Below are 21,224 nucleotides of genomic sequence, written 5' to 3' on the forward strand. Positions count from 1 at the left end.
TCGCAGTGAGCTTGTTGCAGACACGACGCAGTTATTTTTGATTTATGCCTTGAAGCGCTGTCTGCGCTATGTTAATCCCATGCTACAACGCAAGAGGGACAATCACGAACAAGCTAGGATTGTGGGTGTTACGGTTACGGAGGTCATTCAACAACAATGGCGACTGGACGAATGCGCACTTTGATTGAGATGCAGCTGATCGATCTAGAAATAGAAAAAATATTGCTACTACTGGAGCTGGCAGAGAGGGAAAGAATCGTCACGGTTAGCGTCAGCCGGTTAGCAAACCGGAAATACGCATAGTGTAGAGCGGATGTAGAGTTGACCAATCAGAGGCCTCCTTTCTCTCCTCCCTGCGGCGATGTCTGCGGCGATGTCTGCGGCACTGTCTGCGGTGAGTTACAATTTTGAGGAGGTGCACCAGAGTGTCTGCGTAGTGTCTGCGTTAACTGCGACACACACGCAGACGACCTGGTTTCCGAGTATAAATCAGGCTTTAATCCCATTGATTTAACAATGCTGTTGCCCTTCTTTTCCATAGCTACTACAACTGGAAGACACTTGTGTCCACATCCAACTCCAGCCCCAACTTTGAGGTGATTTATGACGATCCTAATGGCCTTCTCTTCAAGAACAAGAGGGACAAAAAGATTCTGAATGTCGACCCTTCGGTATGTTTTTTTTATCTTTGTTGCTGTTGTTGTTCTGTTTTGCTTTTAGACCTCAGGGAGACAAATGGTACAACTAATTAGGTCTTGTCACCTGTTCCACGGTTGTAAAAAATGTACCCAGAAAACTGTTGAGATCCTCTTTCTTTCACCGGGAACAGGTTGATCCTGTGGCTGGGGTTTTGTTTTAAATCACCAATATTACCCTACGTTCTCCCATTGTCCACAAGTTTTAACCAGATAAAAGAAGGCACAGATGACCCAAGTTCCAATGGGAGCCTTTACTAAAGGAGAGGTGGTTGGAGAGACTGAGAGAGATAAAGAAGTCGGTGGGAGGGGAAGATATTTGCTTTCCACCTGCACAAAGAATGGAGGATCAAGGGGTTGAGACAGGTGCTTCCTCCACTCTCAGTCTGACAGGGCCCTGGAAGAATAACCACTGACAGAGATGTTTTTTTTTTTTCTCTCCAGTTTCCCTCTTTGCTGGGGGGAAGGGAAGTAGTTGGTGGGTCTGAACTATTTTGAAATTGCAGACAGAGCTGTGGGGACTGCGTTTTTGAGGCCGAGCGCCAAAATGGCAGCACAGTGTTCTAGCTGTGGTCGAGCACCGCCCCGACCAGGCTGTCTATTAAAAACACAAGCGAAGGCATAGGAAGCCAGACACAGCAAACCGCCCATGTGCCCTAAAACCCAGCTCAGCTCGGCCCAGATTGGCATGGCTCGGAGCAGAACAGAGCCGTTTAGTTTTTAACCCTCTATCAGAGCTCTAGCTGTTCGCTAATTTTGGGTACTCAAATTTTCTGCCTTTTGTCATACTTGTTCTATCGCGGCCAGAAAAGTAGTTGGTCGGTGGAGGGGTTTTCATTAGTTAAGGACAATGACTCGATTGGTTTGGCTGCAGTAGAAAAATGTCTTACTAAATACTTAGATGATGTGAACATTAATAACACATTTTGGTATCCAGAAAATAGAGTAAAAATATCATTCCCGCCTGTGATAAATTGAGTGGATTTTATCCTTCTATTTTTACTGACACTCTTTTGAACTCACAAAAGAAGATTGCCTCATATATTGGGACACCCACAAGTATGTTTGAGGTAAAAGTGTAAATTGAGGGTAATAGTTGCCCTGTGGATTCACTCCCACCAGAAACTTCTGACACACTCTGACTCTGAATAAATGTTTCCAGCTGGAAGTGGCTTCACATCTTCGTTTGGGGGTTGTGTCAGCTTTGACAATCAAAGTAACACGAAACATCTCGGAAAATGAACAGTTACGGTCGCTGTCAAATTATTCTGCACTTGGCCTCCCCCTTAATAAACCTTTTATTGTACTGAGATGTGTTCTGGATATTTTTTAACCGCTAACATGTTGTCTCTGTGGTTGCCACTGCGTTTATTCAGTCAATATATTTATCATTTTATCTAGCGAACTTGTTAAATCTAATGAACTGGTGTAATGGGAATGTTTAAATTTGCAAGTCCAGACCCACTGAGACTCGATGCCAGCTCTGTGGCTCCATGTTCCTTTTCGTGTCTTTGAACTCGTACTTTCAGTGTCTGTTGGGATGAAAGGTTTAAGATGGAGTAGAAAAAAAACTTTAAAGACACTGACTTTCTTGTTCAATTTTGAGATCAGATGCTCACACAGGCTCACTTAAAAAAAAATTGAACAAGACAAAAATGTTCTGTTAATGATAATAAAAATAACCTTCGCATTTGGTCTTAATTCGCTTTTAGAAACTGCAGCTAACGTTGTACAAATGAGCTCTACTAACTGCTCTAACTGGGTTTGCTGGGTTTCAGTCTGATCCCGGTGAGGACTCCAGAAGGACGAGCCTGCAGTCGGACCTCTACGTCCATGTTGTTCTGTACGACCACAACATCAGAACGGTCTGAGCTTCAGAGGATGCTGCCGGCACAGGCGTACATATGGCAAATATTGGAGAGCACTGGAAGCCTCTAATTTGACCGAGTTGCTGTAGTTGCACCATCATTTGCAAACTCTTCCCCTCATATCACACATGCCATCTGGGTGGAGGTGCTGCAGTGAAAAAAATGGCTGTAAACTGAGGATTCCCAGAGGAAGACGTGGATGGACTGTTGGGAGAGCTGGAATAAACGTGCAACCAGCCTGAGCTTTCAAGTATTATTTTGGTCTTAAATGTGTTCCTTTATTTTCCATATACAACAGACATTCCACATGCCAGCAGTCTTGGTTTGGGGCAAGAACCTGCTCAGGGTCTCCGGGCTTGTGCCTGCGTTTGGCATGGCATGTTTTGGGCTGTTTGTCTAAACAAATTAAAGGCGTAAGAGCTTTGAAAGATGATGAGGGTTGCTTTTATGTCCTCCCCCAGGCTGCGGTAGCACCAATTGGACTGGAAGAGTGGGTAATGGGCTTAAAGCATTCCGCATGTTCCCAGATGCATGCAGGACATCAAAGTGCTTTATCATTTACATATTAGTCATTGACTGACGTTTTCTAATGCATTGCAACTCCACAAATAATCTTATGTAAAAACTCTTTTGAAATTGAAGAAGTTTGCTTTTGACCTATTTCACTGGAACACATGGTAGGAATCAGTCTCACAAGAAATAACATTATCTGTCTTCATGTAAACAAATTACAGGGTCTTTGCTATTTTTCATACATATGTGATGAGTGGAGTCTGAAGGTGCAAAGCGGGAAGGGACACTTTGATTTGGTTTCTAAGAAATCCCCTGAACATATTTCAGAGCTTTTAACCTGAGCTCTAATCTCATTTCTATTTGATTATTAATAATATATATATATACCGTCAGACCCACATTGAGCAAGAAAGTTATTGCTTGTAAATGCTGAACAACACATTTTAATGTAGAGACATAGGACAAACTTCTGCAAAAAAAATCTACCAGTCAGTAGCAAGTAAAAGACTTTCCACTGACAGGCTCATAATACCTTATATGATATCACCACAATTCCAAAAAAAGCTCGGATGCTGTGTTGAATTTAAGTCAATTGCAATAATTTGCTAATCTCACACACGAATCTTTGATTCACAATAGAACGTAGAAAATATATGAAATGCTGAAAGTGAGACATTTTCTTGAATTTAATGGCAGCAACACCTAAAAAAATGTTTGAGAAAGAAATGTCTGGAAACTGAGGAGACCGGTTGCTGGAACTTTGTGGGGAGGAGTGTTATGAAATTATTGTCTGATAAAGAATTCTAGCTTCTCAGCATGAACAGACATGCATAATCATGTCTGCTGCCTGAGAGTCTAAAGATCAACGTCATGATAATAAGTAGATGATGGCATGTTCAAAGACATTTTTCTGAAGTTGCTCCACAATTTATCTACCTTGTTTTTTCGCAGATTGCTGAGCTGCCCTTCCTTACTTCTAAGAGACTCTGCCTCTCTAAGGTGCTCTTTTAAAAAAAATCATATTACTGACCTGCCACCTGACGTGTTGCTACCATCAAATTCAAAATTAGCTGATATTTCTCAGGAAACAGTTTTTATTTTATAAACACTTTTAACATTTGATTTCTATGTTCTATTTGAAATAAAGTAACGATTTGTGAGATTTGCAAATCATTGCATTCTGTTTTTATTTACATTTTACACCACATCCCAACTTTTGTATGGATTCTAAGTATAAGACGGATAAGAAATGATCCCACGCTGTTTGCTGTTGTGTTGAAGGCACAGTCTCCATGTAAAGAAATGCTGAGCTTGCAGAGGGCTACGGGTTAATGCAATTTAGTGGGAAAGGACATGGTTAAACGTCTTTTTCATGGCGTTTGATCCTGTATTAAAAACGGCCCCCATGTGTGTAAGCCTATTCTAACCAAATCTGTGTGACTCGCCATCGCACAACAATAAGGAACAGATGAAGTATAACATGTTGGTAATAAAAACGCAAAACTTTGTTCCATTAGTCTTGAGTTAAAGATTTTCTAGAACTTCTTTTTCTTCAATTCACAGTATTTTTGATGAATATGGGAATATCCAAATACTGGGGACCTCCTGGGATTTTCCTTTACAGCCAATGTAAAGGGAAATCTTTGAAATTACTACTTTTATACATACACATAACTTTTGTCTCAGCATCACGTTCCTGAAAGATAAGCTCTATGAAACAGTGTTAAATGAAAATAAAAGAAAATTGATTATGTTTTTTCCAGATGTAGGCTGTTTTTATCTGTTTGCTTTCTGAGAATCCAACAATGGATAAGCATCAGCTGGTTTACTGAGCTTTAGCATAAAGACTGGAAACACAGAGAAACAGCTCGCCCTAACAAAGAAACAACCTGACAGACAAAAAACTGAACTTTTGGTTCAGAAAATCTGTTTTTTTTTTTTAAATCAAACTTTACATGAGTAAACAAGCATACTTCACAAGATGGTGGATTTTTCTTTTAAACCGACACTGTAGCAGCCATATTCCTGTCTATATTTAATTCCCCTGCCTTGTGAGTTCCTTTCCCAGAAAGTCACACAGTACAAACAAATTAGTTAATTCCAATGTGCCTCAGATATCTTTGATACCAGAGCAGACTTCCACTAGCTGCATCTGTTTGTCTGTTTTGACTGAATTGGAGCCTTTTGGCTTCATTTAAACAATATGTGTGGTGACATGAGGTTTTTGGGTTCTGGTTCTGTAAAAGCAGGGGTTTGGGGAATGAATGCCTGGTTTGGGGTTGTCTCAGTCAGTGTGATTCTTTCTGTTTGTGTGTGTCTGTCTGTCTGTCTGTGTGTGTGAGTGTTTTTATTTTTTTTAACAACATGTTAGATCTGGTCCTGTGATGACAAATTAATGCTGGTGGAAATGAGGTTATAGGAAGGATTTATAAAAAAACAACATGATTGGTTGCAGAGGAAGTGCCTTTTTAAACTATTTTCTCATTTTCTTTCCTCCAAATGTGCTTTTGAAGTTGCAGTTTTTGATTACACATATATATATATTTTAAAGGCCTGTTTGCAGCTCATCCATGTGGTCTGGAAATTGTGGTAGACCCTCCGGTTCTTCCCTCCCTTCCTTGAGGCTGCATCAGTCGTTCCAAACACCTGCCAATCAAAACAACAGATGTGCACATAAAAAAGACAAGCCTAAAATGCCAGTAGATGGTCAAATAAGCACACAAGTGTATTACTCATGAAATGTGGTTGCCTTTTACATGTTTCTGGAGAGGCCATATCTAAAAAAAAAATCACTGGGATTCAAATAGATCATAGGTCTGTACAGAGTAATGATTTCTTAATAAAATTAAAGTTAAATAGTTATATCCCCTTCATTTCTTTTATTGGGCTTTTAAGCTGTTGGGGTTTTAACTGAAGCATGGTTTTATTAGTTTGAGGCCTGACTTGCCCCTAATATACACGCCATGTGGTAAAGAGGTGGATTCACACTAAAACTGGGCTTTGAGTAGCTGAGACACTATTCAACAGTCTCAAAGATTCAAACTCAGTTTAGCTAGAAAAATGTCTCTTCTGTGTCTTTTTGTGTGTTTTTATTCTATTTTAAAAGCAACATGTTACATTAAGCAAGCATTTGATGACTCAACAGCAGCAACATATTAGCCACAGATGGAGACTCTGCATCAAACCCAACATGAAGGTACTGATGACTTTAACTGTGAATCTGATGTACATTTCAGTGTGCAGCTTCTGAAAGCTTGTCATTTAAATTTGGCACAAGTCAGATGGATAAACACTATTATAAAAAGTACACAATATCATCATCATGTGGGCAGTCATCTTGAGCCTACTCGAAGCTACCTACATAAATTAAGCTACTGTACGAGGGCAGGAAACTATTGATATACGGTATATGCAAAATGTGGTCCAACATGTAAAAACATACCTTGTCTTCTAATTAGTTTGAACAATTCACTATTGTTCATGTATACAGCCGTAGAGCCAAACAAAAATCCCCAGTCACCATAAAATAATGGTAAAATACCATCAGCAAAAACACCTGTAATTTGCAGTGATTTTACAGTGAACTTTCTATAATTTACAGTACTTTATGATAAATTACGATAATTTGGATGACACCAAATCACAGTAGAAATCACAATGGGGTTGATGTGATTTGACAGTGCCAACCAACTTGGTATTATTCATTTAAAAAGTGTTGTAAATTCTGTCTCTTTAAAGTATTTTTGAATAAATCACTATTACATAACGTGGTGGTGAACGAGGTTGAAGGTTATTTATGCTTTTTGATCCCAAAGTTCATAAAAGAGTTTAAATATACTGAAGTGTGACAACATGGATTGTCATCACTCCACCAACTGACTCCACTCATAATATCAGTGTTTTTTTTTATTCTGCCTATATGCTGTTGAAAGTCCACTGTTAATTTATAGTATTTATCAAAAGTGTACTTGAGAGTATTTCATTCAAAAGAATGGTAGTACTGATAGTACTATAAAAAAAGATCTACCAAAGATGTTTTTTTGTTTTTGTTTTTTTGCAATGTACTAGTATTAACTCATGCTAGTGGTTTCCTTATTGTTAGCTTTGATGTTATCTGTAATGCTATATCCTCCTTTGGATAAAAGCGCTTGCTAAATGCATGAACATAAACGTAACCCACCTGTTTAGCTCCTCAGATTGTTTAGGTTTCAACATTTTGAATGTATGCAGTACAGACAAAATGTTTTCAGACCCATTAAACTGCATTTATTTAGCAAACATGTCAACCAAAGCAACTTACAAGTGGGGCAGTTCATATGGAGGGAGTTTCCCGCTCGAGAATATTTTCATATCTATGTAGATTAGGAATTGATGGACAATCACTCAATTACTTGAGCTACAGCTGCTCCTGTAGCATCTGTAGACCCTGTTAAGGATTCCAAATGTGTCGTATTATGCTCACCATAAAGTTGATTCAATTTCTTTTCTCATCACTCTTAACACATTTCTCCACAATTAGAATTAAGAAAAGTTTGGGCATGTTTTCTAAAAACCTATTTAAAAGAGAATTATGAAACGTCCCATTCACATCAGATTCCTGCTGTTAACACGGCTGAGTTCTGGTACAAACTATTTCTGTCAGTTGTTCTTAAGATGCTTCTAAAACCTTTCTGGAGTCAAACTGTATCTAATTTAATTACTCTAATATTATTAAGAAGGTACACAGCTGTCTGTGTAGGGTATAACAGTTCATGCTTGATGTCAGGGAAAAAAACAGCAATGAGCTCAAAAGAATTGTCTGCAGACCTGTGAGACAGGATTGTGTCAAGGCTGAGATACGGATAAAGACACAAGAAAATCTGCATGGTTTAAAGAGCCTGAAATTACAGTAGCCTCCATCATTTTGAAGTGCAAGAAGTTTGGATTCACCAACAGACCTCCTTGGTCTAGCTGCCAAGCATAGTAAGCAGACAAAGGGCCTTGGTCATACAGGTCACCAACAAGCCAGCTGTCTCTGGATCCTTTGTGGATATTAACCTTCCAGAGGGATGGCCACCATTAGTGCAGAACTCCACCAAACAGAACTTATTTGTACAACTCCTGACAACACTTATGAATTAACCATTTAGAGGGTATTCTTCCAACTTTTTCAACGAGTAAAAAAAAAATATGCCAAAGCCTGAAATTAGACAAAGCACATCCAAAGCAATGAAACAGGGAAAATGGGAGAAACAGAAGACAATGTTTGTGATTTAATAACTAAACCAAAATGTTCAGCTATTAAAATAATGTTTTGTCAAAGAGTCCAGATCAAGAGAAGTAATATCCTCAGATCAGATGACAAAAAACTATTTAACTATTTGTCAACTATTCTGAAAAGGTCTGTGTGAATTGGTGATTCCTAATATTTTATTATTCATATTCAGCAAGTATAAAAACTTAAGCTGAAAGTAGATTTTTTTTGCTTTGGAAACAAGTTGCGTCTTCCATTTATGGCCTGAAAAAGAGGCTTGTAGCAGCTACCTTCATATCGGCTGGCTTATAGTGATGTTATTTATATGCAACATATAGAGTCTAAAAGGGAGCCCTAATGTCTATCATTACCTCTAAATTCCTTACTCACCACTGCTTGTTGTATTCTGGTGTTGGATGGTAATTCTTGTTTACTCATAGATTCAATCATTGGCATGTTCTTGTTTACAAGTCTAATCTTGGACTGCTTCTTCCTGATAGTCCTACATCTTTCAGAAAAAAAGCTTACTGCTGCTATCTGTTGTCAGGGCCTATACAGAACTGGGTTGGGGGGAGGGGGGGCATTGAAATATGCAGCTCCCTTTCCTTGCAATCAGCTTCACAAATATTGGAATTTAAAGATGCAAATCAACTTAAGATTACTTAAGAGTTGACATTTCACAGTGCAAATGTTTGGGTTATTTATATTTATTTATCATGTCTGTATGGTTGTATTCTGTTAACGTTCCTGTCCAGGAATTACTCTCAAAAGTATTTTTTTTTTCCTGGTTAAATAAAGACTAAATAAATCAATCAAACAAATGTAAGGCTATGGTGAAGGTTTATGCATCAACAGAGCAAAAAATGGAGGCATACCTACAACCAAATTGAAAAACTGAACTGATTAAATTAACCCTGGAGACATGTGAATATGGCTGTTCACTCTCCATCCAACCTGGGTGGGCTTGAACGTTTCTGCTAAAAGGAATGGGACACTTCCAAAAGAAAGATGTGCCAAGCTTGTGGGATCGTTGCAAGATTAAATGAGCCTGCTGCCAAAGGTTTAATCAAGAACTACAAAATGTGACAGTCCGATGACTTTTTGATACTCCTAAGAGGAGTCTGAAATACGAAATGTAAAAAATTTCTGATTTTGGAAATTAGCAGCATTGATCCAATCTATTTGGTTGCAGAACAGCTAAGCAGTTGTGATCTTTCACTGAATTTGAGATTTGTTACAGGTGTGGAGAACAGTTCACTGAGAGACTGAGTGAGTTACTCCCTCTGACTTCACTCTGCTGTCGTTTTGCTGCTGTTTGTTGATGCTCCCCCGTTCATCTCCTCACAGTGGAAAGGGTTAAATCCATTCAGTATGTGGAGCGCTATGAAGGACACGGCATGCTAATATTATTGCCATCAGATGTCCACGGGCGGGGAAATGCCCTAATCATTTCCTCCCGACTGCCCCTGAAAGACAACCAGTGACGGGAGGTGGTGGAGGGCGGCTGGGTGGGGTGTTTAAACCCCGCCTGATGGGCTGTTTTAGGGGAGGCGGGGAACAGTACAGCATCCGGATCGGACCGTGATGGTACAGGATGTGTGTGCTTAACTCCATTGAACTGAACTAAATAGGAAAGAAAGCCTTTAATGCCGACAATAAGCTGCCTCATTCAGCAACGCTGCCCAGACGCACAGGTCTGCGGAGCAGAAATTACGCACGGAGGGTCTGCTCTGTGGCAGCAGTTCACGCATTGAAACCGGTTCAATAAATCGATGGAATGCTGTTTAATAAGATATTTTACCTTGTGCTACCTGATTTAAATAAACCGAGAAAACAGCCTCCTTCTGCTCTCGATGACGAGATAATTTATCCCCAGGCTGAACGTGCGTTAATGCATTGTGAACAGGAAGCTCTCTCTCTCCCTCTCTCTCTCTCTTTCTCTCTCTCTCTCTCTGATCGTGTGTGCGTGTGTGTGAGTAGCCTATGTGTGTGAGGAATACCCAGCTGGTCCCTCAAGCCCTATAATACCAAGCACAACATGCTTTACCTTCAATGAAAGCTGAGACGATTGGCTGTTGGTCCTGAAACCAACTCACAGCTCCAAAGTAAGAGCGTCGGTGTGTGAGCAGCCGCATCTGCTATTTCACACCTTCTCCTGTGCGACTCATAGTTAGAATTGATCAAAAGCAGAAAGACAACTCGGATAACGCATATTCCTGTCTTGTTATGACTGATGTCAAAGGTGATGATAGCGTGTCATTTCCAAATAGAGGGCTCCTCGTGTGATGGTATGCCTTTTTGGAACTAGGAGGACACTTTTGGAGAGGTGCTAGTTTGTCCACAGCTGTTATTTTTCCTGTCGCTACCTTTACTTTCTTTAAAGCATGGCATTCTACTCTCGATTTGTTGTCTTGCTGCTTTACGGATGGAGTTATCTGTGTGTTGGATACTGCGCAATGCTGAAAACAGATAGTGTCCCCGAGAGGCAAAGGGTGGATTTTACGCATTCGATGGATAAAAAGGACACGACGGAGGGAGATCAAGACGTGCTTTTACAGGATACAATGACAGAGCACATGCAGATGCTTTACGCAAAGTACAACCGTGCTGGATATCCGTTTAGGGACGGCAACACTGTTCGCAGTTTCAAAGCGCACTGGGGTATGTATCCATAATTTTACGCATTTTAAGAACACTCACTTCTAACAGTATAGGGAGGACACACATAAATGTGCAGTTGTATAAATGTCAGAGATAGACAGCTGATCTGGCAACATCGCTTTTGGCCTTGTTTAACTGGAATAATCTACACTTTAACAGTGCAGCGCGCAGAGTTCGCATCATGTATGCGTAATTTCGGTACATCTGATAAACGCCTTTCTTTAAAAGTATGGAGACAAAAGCTTCCGTGGCTGATTCAGTGTACAACTGAAAAAGAACACAACTCTAAACCTTTATTATTTTCTGTGCTGGTTTATTCAGCTGAAACTGAAATACACCTGTTAATCCAGTCATGGAAATGTGTCAACCTGTTACCCCTTTCTTGTGCCAGAAAGAAAGATTCGAATCAGTTCATTGCATGCAACGCTAAATCGTTTGGCGACACAATTGTTTTCACATCTCAAGATTTCACTCTCAGATAGTCTAAATAGCTTTTTACCCCGAGCCAGGATCTGGCAGCTGTCCAGCCTGTACGTGTTGCAGTAGAACTGGAGTTTCCACCGCATCTGTATTTAAGATGCTTTTTGTCTTCGTGTTTTTCTTTTCGAAATTTCATGAAAAATTTAGTCTCGTCAACTCTTAAATTTATACTTGCGCGCAGTGTTATTATCACTTAGATGTGGATACTGTTGAGGACAATCAGCTTCAACTTTAGGTAAACCTTTTTGGACTGTTGTCTACTGCCTCCTGTCGGCTGGTGGCTGTGTGTTACACCATAAAAAAAGAACAACTTCGCCCGAATTACAGATACAGCACAGTGCGAAAGTCTTAAGCCACACTTAATTTCTCAAAATATTGCCAGGGAAACGGAGAATTGATGCTCAAACAAAAAATAAAATACAGTCTAAAAGGCAAACCAGAGTTTGTACATTTCTAACGAGATTGACAGTCAATATTTGGTATGAGCGCATATATTTCTTTAAGTAGTCTTCGGGAATAGTTTTTCAGGCTTCTTGAAGGACATCCCAAAGCTCTTCTTTGGATGTTGGCTGCCTTTTGTTCCGTTCTGGGGAGGATTCATCCCTCCATCTCTGTTGCCACTGATTTTCAGTCCACTTCTTGTGTCCTTTGGCACAGCTCAGCCTTTTCTCCCTGTTTCCCTTCCTTAAGAACGGCTTCCTGACAGCCACCCTTCCATGGAGACCATTTCTGATGAGGCTTCAGTGAACAGTAGTTGGATCAGCTGAAGGTCTAGATACATCTCTCAGGTCTTGTGTCAGGTCTTTGCTGGATTTTTTCCTCTTTCTTAGGGGAATCACTTATAGAAACTGTTCATCTGCTTTAGATAGTTTATAGCCCTGACACTTCTTCTTTTGTCCTCCACTTGCTTGTAAAGACACTTTACACACCATGCTGAGACATATCAAGTTTTTTTTTAGCCAATTGCACTTACCATTTAAAATGGGTTCATCCCTTGAATTAGGTGCCTTTTGGGGCAAGAATGTTAAAAGACTTGACAAACAAAAAGAGCACCTTCCTCTGAAAATGGTAAAGTACAGGGACTGGACTGAAAATGAGTGAAAAAGCAGCCAATGTCCACAGAAAAACTTTGAAAGATCTTCAGAAAAGCCCGGAGAACTATTCTTCAAGACTCTAAAAGATTACAAGAAGGTCTGTCTGCATGTTAGAAAATATAAAGAAATGAGGTGCATCTCAAGACTTTTGCACTGTACTGTAGCATTTATAATGTGTTTTTATCATCAAAGTTTTGAGATATCATGAAATATCTGCTTCCAGCAGAATGCAGTGGAGATGGTGGAAGTTTTAAGTATGTAACTTGAGGCTTAAAGTACTGCAACAACTTTGTTTCTTCATCGATAACATTTTTCTAAGTGAAACAACTATCTTTCCAAAAAGTGAGTTTTCTGGATTATCCCAAGTAAGGAAACATTTTAAAAAGTTTTCAGAGCCACAATCCAAGTTTCATTGTATGGGGATGGAGACACATATTTCATTATCTGGGCAGACAAAACCAACAGAATCAGCATGGCTGAGAGAATCTTGGATCTGAAAAGTGTAAACACATTCAAGAATTGTTCATTTGTCTCAATCTTAATCATTTTTATTATCATTACATAGATTGGCCACAGTCAGTTGTTGAAATTATGTACAACTACTTTGCATTGTCTAAATAGTATTACTTATTATACACACAGGTACTATAAACAAGAGACAGCTGCAGATTTTCAACCTCACCTCACTCACCAAGTCAGAAGACATTCTGTCAGCCACTCTTCATTATTATATCGGAGACCTTCAGAACAGCACCCAGGGGTGCTCCAGGTCCAAAAGCTGCTCCCGCCATGGTCCCAGGAAACACAGCCACATCCACATGGTCATCTGGAGCTTCGCCTCTGTGGACAACAAGATGCGGAGTCTCGGGCACTTTCGGATAAACGTGTCCACCCTCTACAGAGACTTCATATCGTGGCAGTGGAAGGACATAACTCGCGTGGTCAATCAGGCCAAGCACCACGACGAGCTGCTCATTGGGATTGATGTTGCCTCACAAGGGCCTCAGCCGTGGAAGAAGCTCCTGTCGGATCGCTCGCCTTACATCCTGGTTTATGCCAACGACTCTGCCATTTCCGAGCCTGAAAGCGTGGTGGCCACTCTCCAGAGACACAGCTCAGTGGGAGGTGAGGGATCAGTTTCACACAGCTTCCACAAGCTGGGACTGCGAGAGCGAAACAACACTGAGCAGGAGCAGCTGCTTCCCAGACACAGGCGCTCGGTGAATGTTCTTCTCCCTTTGCAAAACAATGAACTTCCTGGGCCCGAGTATCCGTATAAGACAACCGGATGGGATGAGACGAGTCCCTATGAGCCTTTTGAAAACAAGCAGGCCCGCCGGCCCCGGAAAAAGACACGCAAGAATCAGCGGCACAAGATGCCCCTGCTGCAGTTTGACGAGCAGACGATTAAAAAGGCCCGAAAGAAGCAGTGGAACGAGCCCAGGAACTGCGCTCGGAGGTACCTGAAAGTGGACTTTGCTGACATTGGATGGAGTGAATGGATTATATCGCCCAAGTCATTTGATGCCTACTATTGTTCGGGGTCCTGTCAGTTTCCCATGCCAAAGGTGAGCATCACAACCTTGTAGTGCCCGAGTGGGCGTATTGTATTGCTTCGCTCTTAAGGGGTCACAAGCCAAAAGGGTTTGACAATATTACACTGCAAGAAAACTAATCAATATTACAAATTATCAGCTAAATGGTGGGGCTGAAAAAGCCTTTTCTTGAAGCATCAGCTTCAAGGTTCTTGAAATCTAAGGATTCAGTTTTTGTTAACGGTTATTGTTACACTTTTATAAGTGTTTTAAACCTCATGTTGCAAATGCATGTCAACAAGTGTCCATAAACACACATTGTAGGACACCGGAACGTAAGCCTGTAAGTTTAAAATTCAGTGTACAACTTCCTTATGCACGAATAACAAAATTACAACCAACTACCCCAACGATGCCCAAACAACAATGGCTGTTTGCAGAAAACACAAAAATATACACTTTATATCTCAAGTCTGTCAAGAAAATTTGAGAGAGAATTTTTTGTCCACTTTTTCCCAGCCTTATTTGAAGGGTTACATTTAGTAAATGAAGCCACTAGATGTAACTGCATTCTGAAACTTTAATGGTAAAGCCAAAAGTGAGTGGCAGAAATAATCCCTCATTACACAAGACACTATCTAAACACAACTACAACCGCCATGTGCATTATTGTTGAACTCTAGAGGTCGGTCTGTATCCTCTGACTGACTTTACCAGGCTTTGAAGCCTGTAAGTTTAAAATTCAGTGTACAACTTCCTTATGCACAAATAACAAAATTACAACCAACTACCCCAACGATGCCCAAACAGCAATGGCTGCAAAAAACACTAAAGGACACTACAGACATCTAAACTCATCAGTCTAGACATTTAATATTCAACCACTGAGCTCTTTGCATGCAGTGCGAGGAACATCGTGTAAAAAGAGAAGGTTATGTTCGGCTATCAGTGCATCCAACAGTCTCATGGTAATGTTTGCCGTTAGCGCTCTGTGTTATATCACCTTGGATACCATTAACATGAGAAATGCATTATAGCTGTAGATGCCAAACATTGTGAGCTTTAATCTCCAGGACAAACCATCTACAGTGATTGCACTGCTGGAAGATCTTCCTCATTTTCTCCACCTCTATATATGTCAGGAATAAAGATCGTTAGGTCTTTGAAGATGTATGTCGAGGGCACATTTGTGTAATTAAATAAAGAGAGGTTGCTTTCAAGTGAAGTCCTCCTGCCATCAACAGGCAGGACGCTGAGAGACACTGAAGGAAACGTGAGAGTTGTTGTTCACATGAAGGCAGCATTACATGTGGTTTTTATGTCGTTAACAACATGCAGAAGTACGAATGAAAGAAACTTACGCATCACACGATGTTGAAGATGAGCTCCTTTAAAATACCTGTGATGTTACAAGATAGCATCACAGGTATTTTAAACATGGCCGGAATGCTAAAACTCCATCCACTTAATTCATTAGTTGGAGCCTTCGGTCTTTGTAGTTGGATGTAATTAGTCCCAGGAGTAGGGCCCAGGGCCTTCGAGGCAACCGCCTCCCTCTCCTGCAGGTTTTCTACACAGTCAGACAAGTCTGTGAAGTTTTCTCTTTCTTCTCCTTTGCCGGGTTAAAGTTTTAGAAGCTGCTAAATAGCTACCATTAAAAGGTGCTCTGCCTAGTTGTTTTTGTGATGTGTGGGTGGAGCCCCATCAGTAATGGAGCCAGCACTCAGGCCCTCGGATTGTGTTGATGCACTGAATGAGTACAACACAAAATACAAATACGCAAAAGCTTAAACCCTATCACAGCCAACATTTTTAACTTTGATGTCACTGATTCTTTAAGAGTGTGTGAGAGGATATGAGAGGGATCGCCATGTGAATCAGAAACGGGTTAAAACAGGCGCCATTCAATGTGACCTTACTACGTTTTTGAGACAAGTTGTGAAGTACAGCTGACCTTTTTTATTTCCTCTGTGAGACATTTAATGAGAAGCACAATCAAATATTCATAATTATGTTTAAATATGTGTAATATCACATGAAGATAACAATAGTTGTTTGTTCTTTTACTTCGAACTAGCAGTTTATAACCAAAAAGTACAGCAGTTGGCCTACCAGCCATGGTCCTATATTAGCCCGAAAGGGTCAAACATAACATACGCTCTGTGGTGGATCACAGTCATTTGGGAGCAGATGAGGGCAGGGCAGTGCGGCATATTGACTGTTTCATTTATATCAGTATTTTCTTAAATGAGACATAAAATCAGACAATGTTTCATACATCAATATAGTCTGGTACTATGTTATATAACTTGTTTTCTCCCGTAAAGTCGGGCCAATGTGTATTCTAGCTCACGGCCAGCACAGTCACGCTGTGTTTGTGAGCAACACAGTGACTTACAGCTTCATTCAGAGCTTCTCCTTATTGTTGGCAACTTAGCAGCTTTGTCTACACATTTAAAAAAAAAAAAAAAAGATAAACCGTTTCCTCTTCACTTGGGTCGCCAGAATAGCTCGTGCACTCAGTTCCCTTCATGAACCTGTAAAATAGCTGCAACTTGACAAACTTTCAAAGAGTCATCTTACATGGACATACAGCCGAAGTCACTAAGAGACATTACTGTTGCCACATAAAAAGTCAAAAGTTGATGGACTGAAAATGCATCCACATTTCTTTGAAACGCACCAGCTGTAAGTCTAAATAAACTCAGAAATCCACACTTATATTGGCACAACTGTTGTTTAAAACACCAAACTGTCTTTAATTATCATTTTTCTCCATTGAAAAGAAGACATGTCATTGATTTCCTGTTCCTTCACTTATAAAGATATCATTAACTAAATATAGCTAGTAACTATATTTCTGACTAAAATGTTATGTTTGTTACTAAAGAAATCATGAAGTTCCCCAAAAAGTATATTCATAAAAGTCGTGTTTGCAGAAAATACAAAAGTATGCACTTTATATCTCAAGTCTGTCAGATAATTTTTTTGTCCACTTTTTTCCAGCCTTATTCTGAGGGAACTCAGTTGGTTACAGTTAGTAAATGAAGCCACTAGATGTAACTACATTCTGAAACTTTAATGGTAAAGCCAAAAGTGAGTGGCAGAAATAATCCCTCATTACACAAGACACTATCTAAACACAACTACAGCCGGTCTGTAACCTCTGACTGACTTTACCAGGCTTTCTTACAACTTACAACTTCCTTATGCACAAATAACAAAATTACAACCAACAACCCCAACGATGCCCAAACAGCAATGGCTGCAAAAAACACTAAAGGACCCGTCTTTAGCCAGTGTTGCCAGGCCAACAAGTTTTCCTGTCAAAACAACCAAAAAAATAGTTTGTTTTTACTCTTAGATGCCTCCTGTTAAACAATTGCCCCCACAGACAGCAGGAGGGAAATATGACTCACAGGAGCATAGATAAATCAGTCTAAAGGGTTTGCATCAACAATCCACAAAGTCTTGTTCAGAGGGAAGGAGAGCAGTGGATAGTGTGATTAGGGGTTTTGGGTAAGAAGTTAACCATGGTTAAAGCTTAAATGTGTCACTATCACATACCATTTTGGAGGTTAGGATTTTTTCATAAAGGCCTCATGGTTGGGACTAAAACACATTCTTTTTGCTACTCCACCATCACGTAAATTGACACCATTTTATGAGACATTTTATAATGATTGGATGTTATTTTTGTTTGTTATTACTGCATAAAAAAGGAGGAGGATAGCCTTAAAATGGCAGTGAGAAAGTCCACTCAAAGCACTTTTAGATACAAATTGCTTGATTCAAGGTACAATTTCCTAGTGACTCTGCACAAATGAAAACATTTCTACCGATAGATCTCCTGATTTCCCCTGACTGGAACCTTACACAAATTTGATAGAAGAAGTAAAACATTGTGTTATTATCTGCTCAGGTTTTTAGCCCACTGATACTTTTTCTTGCAATTTTAGCTTTTAGCTAAAAGTTTATCGGAATTTTGCTTTGTTAAAAGAAAACGATGCATAGATTTCACAGAGTAAACCAGGACGGGACCTGAATGTGGGTAACATTATGCAGAACAAAACCAGTGCAAAAACTGATCTGTGCACACAGTGATAGTGACCGTAAAGTGACTGTTTTTTGTCTCTGTGCTTCAGGCCCTGAAGCCCTCTAACCATGCCACCATCCAGAGCATCGTGCGGGCCGTGGGCGTCGTCCCAGGCATCCCCGAGCCATGCTGCGTCCCAGAGAAGATGTCCTCCCTCAGCATCCTCTTCTTTGACGAGGACAAGAACGTGGTGCTGAAAGTCTACCCCAACATGGCTGTAGACTCCTGCGCATGTCGATAGTTCTCTTTCCTTTTTTTCCACGCCTGTTAGCACGCACGTCATATCACACAGAGAGCAAAAAAAAACAAAAACAATACATGTAGCCAGAAAAAACGGACTCTCCTCCCGTTTCCTCAGTCGTACGCTCGCTCACATAAATACATCCATCGAACACAACTTCTCTTTTGCACTGGAGGAGAGTGCTGCCTGTTGTTCCAGGTTGATGAGGAGACCGGTCTGTTCACGGAGAGAAAAGGATGGTGTGAGTGAATTGACCCTTCGGCACCACTCTTTATGTGCGTATTTATCATCGCTGCTCAGTTATCTGCTGGGTGGCAGCAGGGTGGGTGCAATCACAAACTGACAATCAACATATACAAATACCAACTGAGGCGTAAAAGAGGAAAAAACTGAGAGAAAATAGTCGCTTTTTGACTTTTGAACTGATGCCTCTGAGGTCACTCGTTTTCTTCTCTCCTTCATAGCTTGAAGTTGCCTTCCCTTGTTACCACAAAGTCACCTCTGCTCACACATGCATGGTTTTTGTTACTACGTGTAAGTATTTATGTCTGTACTATCACTGTGTTATTCACCATATGAGAAGATATTTTATAACTATTGGCTTGGCTGCTATAGAGGGCTATATTAGATTCCAAAGCCGGACTTGTGATGTAGACGATAGATTACCTTACAGGTTTGCGTTCAGATCACTGCTCACATTCTAAGACTTTATTATATGCAGGAGAGTAAGCTACTTTTTTCTGGGTTTTGTTAACATCCCAGAGGTTTTAAAGTGATTTTCTTAACTACGATAATAGGAGTGAACATCAAACTTGCAGCATTCCAGAAAAAAACAAACTACACTGAACAGTGTGTTCAGTTGTGACACACCAGGCTGTAAAAGTTACGCCATGCTTGTGGGGGCTTCTGAAATCCTTCGGGAACTGATAAGATGGCAAAGAAATGACATCATTTGTGGGAGCCTGATGACAGGTTAAACTTGTTCAAATTCAAAGCGCATTGCTACCATATAATATTCCAAATTTCCTATCATATTTCTATCAGTTATTTTTGTATTTTGTTTGTTTTGTTTCTTTTTGTCTGTTTGTATTATGAAAAAAAAAGTTTACAGAGTTCCAGAATGCTTCCTTTATCACCTCAATCGTTATAAAGTCGTAATACAGAGCGGATCTGGGAACAATTGTCCTTACATATCCTTTTTTTTTCACTGAAAACTAGCTGCAAGGTTCAGTAAATATGAAAAGACGATGGTTTAAAGGAAAAGTGGGCTCGGTCGTCACGACTTCACTCGTTGGTTTGTAAACTGCCATTTCGATGCCATGTGTTTGGTGTGTTTCGCCACCGCCTCCTTTGGGTATTTCTAAGTTTGAAGTGACTCTATTTGGACGAGAGAGTTGAGCCTGGAATGATAATTAGAATTTTTAATGAAATCAAATTTCTGTACAATCATGGAAGGACCACCGAATTACTTCATTAACTACACTTCATAATCCAAGAGATGGGATCGTTTTTCACCCGATTCTTCAGGCAGATACTCAAACACAGAGTGGACTCCACACAGATCACCCGAGGGTGTGCTATATGTTCACGTGCACTTTGAATCAGAACAGCAGTGTGAAACAGGCACACCTGGAGGTGCACATAACAACATTGCAGAGAGCGTCGTTGTCACACGTCATAAAAGCAAATATTTATTCAAAGCAAATAGGCTTTAATAGAGCATCAAACTTGTTTTTTTTTTTATAGATTTGTACGTTGTTTTGTACATAGCTCACTGCTGAAAACATTCTGTTGCGCTTTGAAATGGAAGTGCCTCGTGAATGGGTGGATCTCTGCTATCGATTTGATTTGTGGGCTGTTCAGAGCAGGTCTGCCGTTCAGATGACTGAGCTCACGTTGCAGTGGAGCTCAGTTAAAGCAAGCAGCTGAGGACATTTTTCCACGGTACAAAACTAATAGCCTTCAAAGAGTGACTATAGTGCATATCCTTTTGATAAATATGTGGGAATTATTCAGAAACGTATTTCTAATAATTCACTATTTTGATATTCCAGAGACATTTATTTTGTGTCAGTACCTACAGGCAGATAGTTTAGCTTTATATATTTTGTACTGACATGTTTTCAAGTTGTGCCTCCTCATCTTGTGCCAATACAGACTTTAGACTTGCATCCTATAAAACAGAGTTGCCTTCTCTGGTTCTGCAGACCTGATTACTGCTGACAGGTGAGGCTTTACTTTTTTTTTTACATTTGAGAGTCAATCCAGGTCAAAACTTCTGATATATAAAGCAGTACATTTATATTTTTACAGTTTACTCAACCTGACTGCTCCTTCTTATCTTGTAAATGTAATGCTGTAGGTTAAAAAAAATACGAAATGCTTGTACAATAAGCTTCATGAAATATATTTGTATATGGAAAAAAAAACCTTTAACATGCATCTATTTATTTTCTGTATGTCGCATATATATTGTAGAGGTGTGATCTGGGAAAGGAGGACCGCAGCTCTGGAATGTTGATGGTCTCTATATCTGTGATGGACATTTGTCACTACTGATGTGAAAGGAAGTGTGTTGAACTGTTTAAAGGTCCCCCCTCCTCTGAGCTCTGACCCTCCTTCCAGAACATTCAAAGAAATGAATAAAAAGTATGCAAGACTCACATCTGTCCAGGACTTTTTTCATCTCCAAAAGTTGTGAAACGTAGTGACTCAAAACACACGTACAAAGCAAACTGCTCTAAATCCAACACCAAAATACAGAAGCATTCCTTTATGTGCAATTCTGCTTGCTTATAGCCCCCCAAA

At 40.1% G+C, this 21,224-nt stretch overlaps 2 protein-coding genes across 2 annotated transcripts in view; both read left to right on the forward strand.

Annotated features, from left to right (window-relative positions):
• cfap299 (cilia and flagella associated protein 299) overlaps positions 1-2,751 on the forward strand; it is an 83,712-nt gene extending 80,961 nt beyond the window's left edge. The window contains exons 5-6 of the mRNA XM_075468921.1: positions 542-671; positions 2,474-2,751. Coding sequence (XP_075325036.1) covers positions 542-671; positions 2,474-2,566 — 223 coding nt within the window. The 3' untranslated portion in view covers positions 2,567-2,751. The remainder of the gene's footprint in view (positions 1-541; positions 672-2,473) is intronic.
• Positions 2,752-10,332: 7,581 nt separating this feature from the next.
• bmp3 (bone morphogenetic protein 3) lies at positions 10,333-21,079 on the forward strand. The gene is made up of 3 exons (XM_075467244.1): positions 10,333-10,970; positions 13,187-14,112; positions 18,225-21,079. The coding sequence occupies exons 1-3, from the start codon at positions 10,694-10,696 to the stop codon at positions 18,414-18,416; spliced, it is 1,395 nt and encodes a 464-aa protein (XP_075323359.1). The 5' UTR covers positions 10,333-10,693; the 3' UTR covers positions 18,417-21,079.
• The last annotated feature ends 145 nt before the right edge of the window (positions 21,080-21,224 follow it).

The sequence above is a fragment of the Odontesthes bonariensis genome, chromosome 6 (assembly GCF_027942865.1).
Source record: "Odontesthes bonariensis isolate fOdoBon6 chromosome 6, fOdoBon6.hap1, whole genome shotgun sequence".
Lineage (NCBI taxonomy): Eukaryota > Metazoa > Chordata > Actinopteri > Atheriniformes > Atherinopsidae > Odontesthes > Odontesthes bonariensis.

Coding starts and splice junctions, on each gene's coding strand:
- bmp3 (XM_075467244.1), top strand. CDS start 10,694: ATGGCATTCTACTCTCGATTTGTTGTCTTGCTGCTTTACGGATGGAGT. Junction 10,971..13,186: donor CAGTTTCAAAGCGCACTGGG/GTATGTATCCAT, acceptor TTATACACACAG/GTACTATAAACAAGAGACAG. Junction 14,113..18,224: donor GTCAGTTTCCCATGCCAAAG/GTGAGCATCACA, acceptor TCTGTGCTTCAG/GCCCTGAAGCCCTCTAACCA.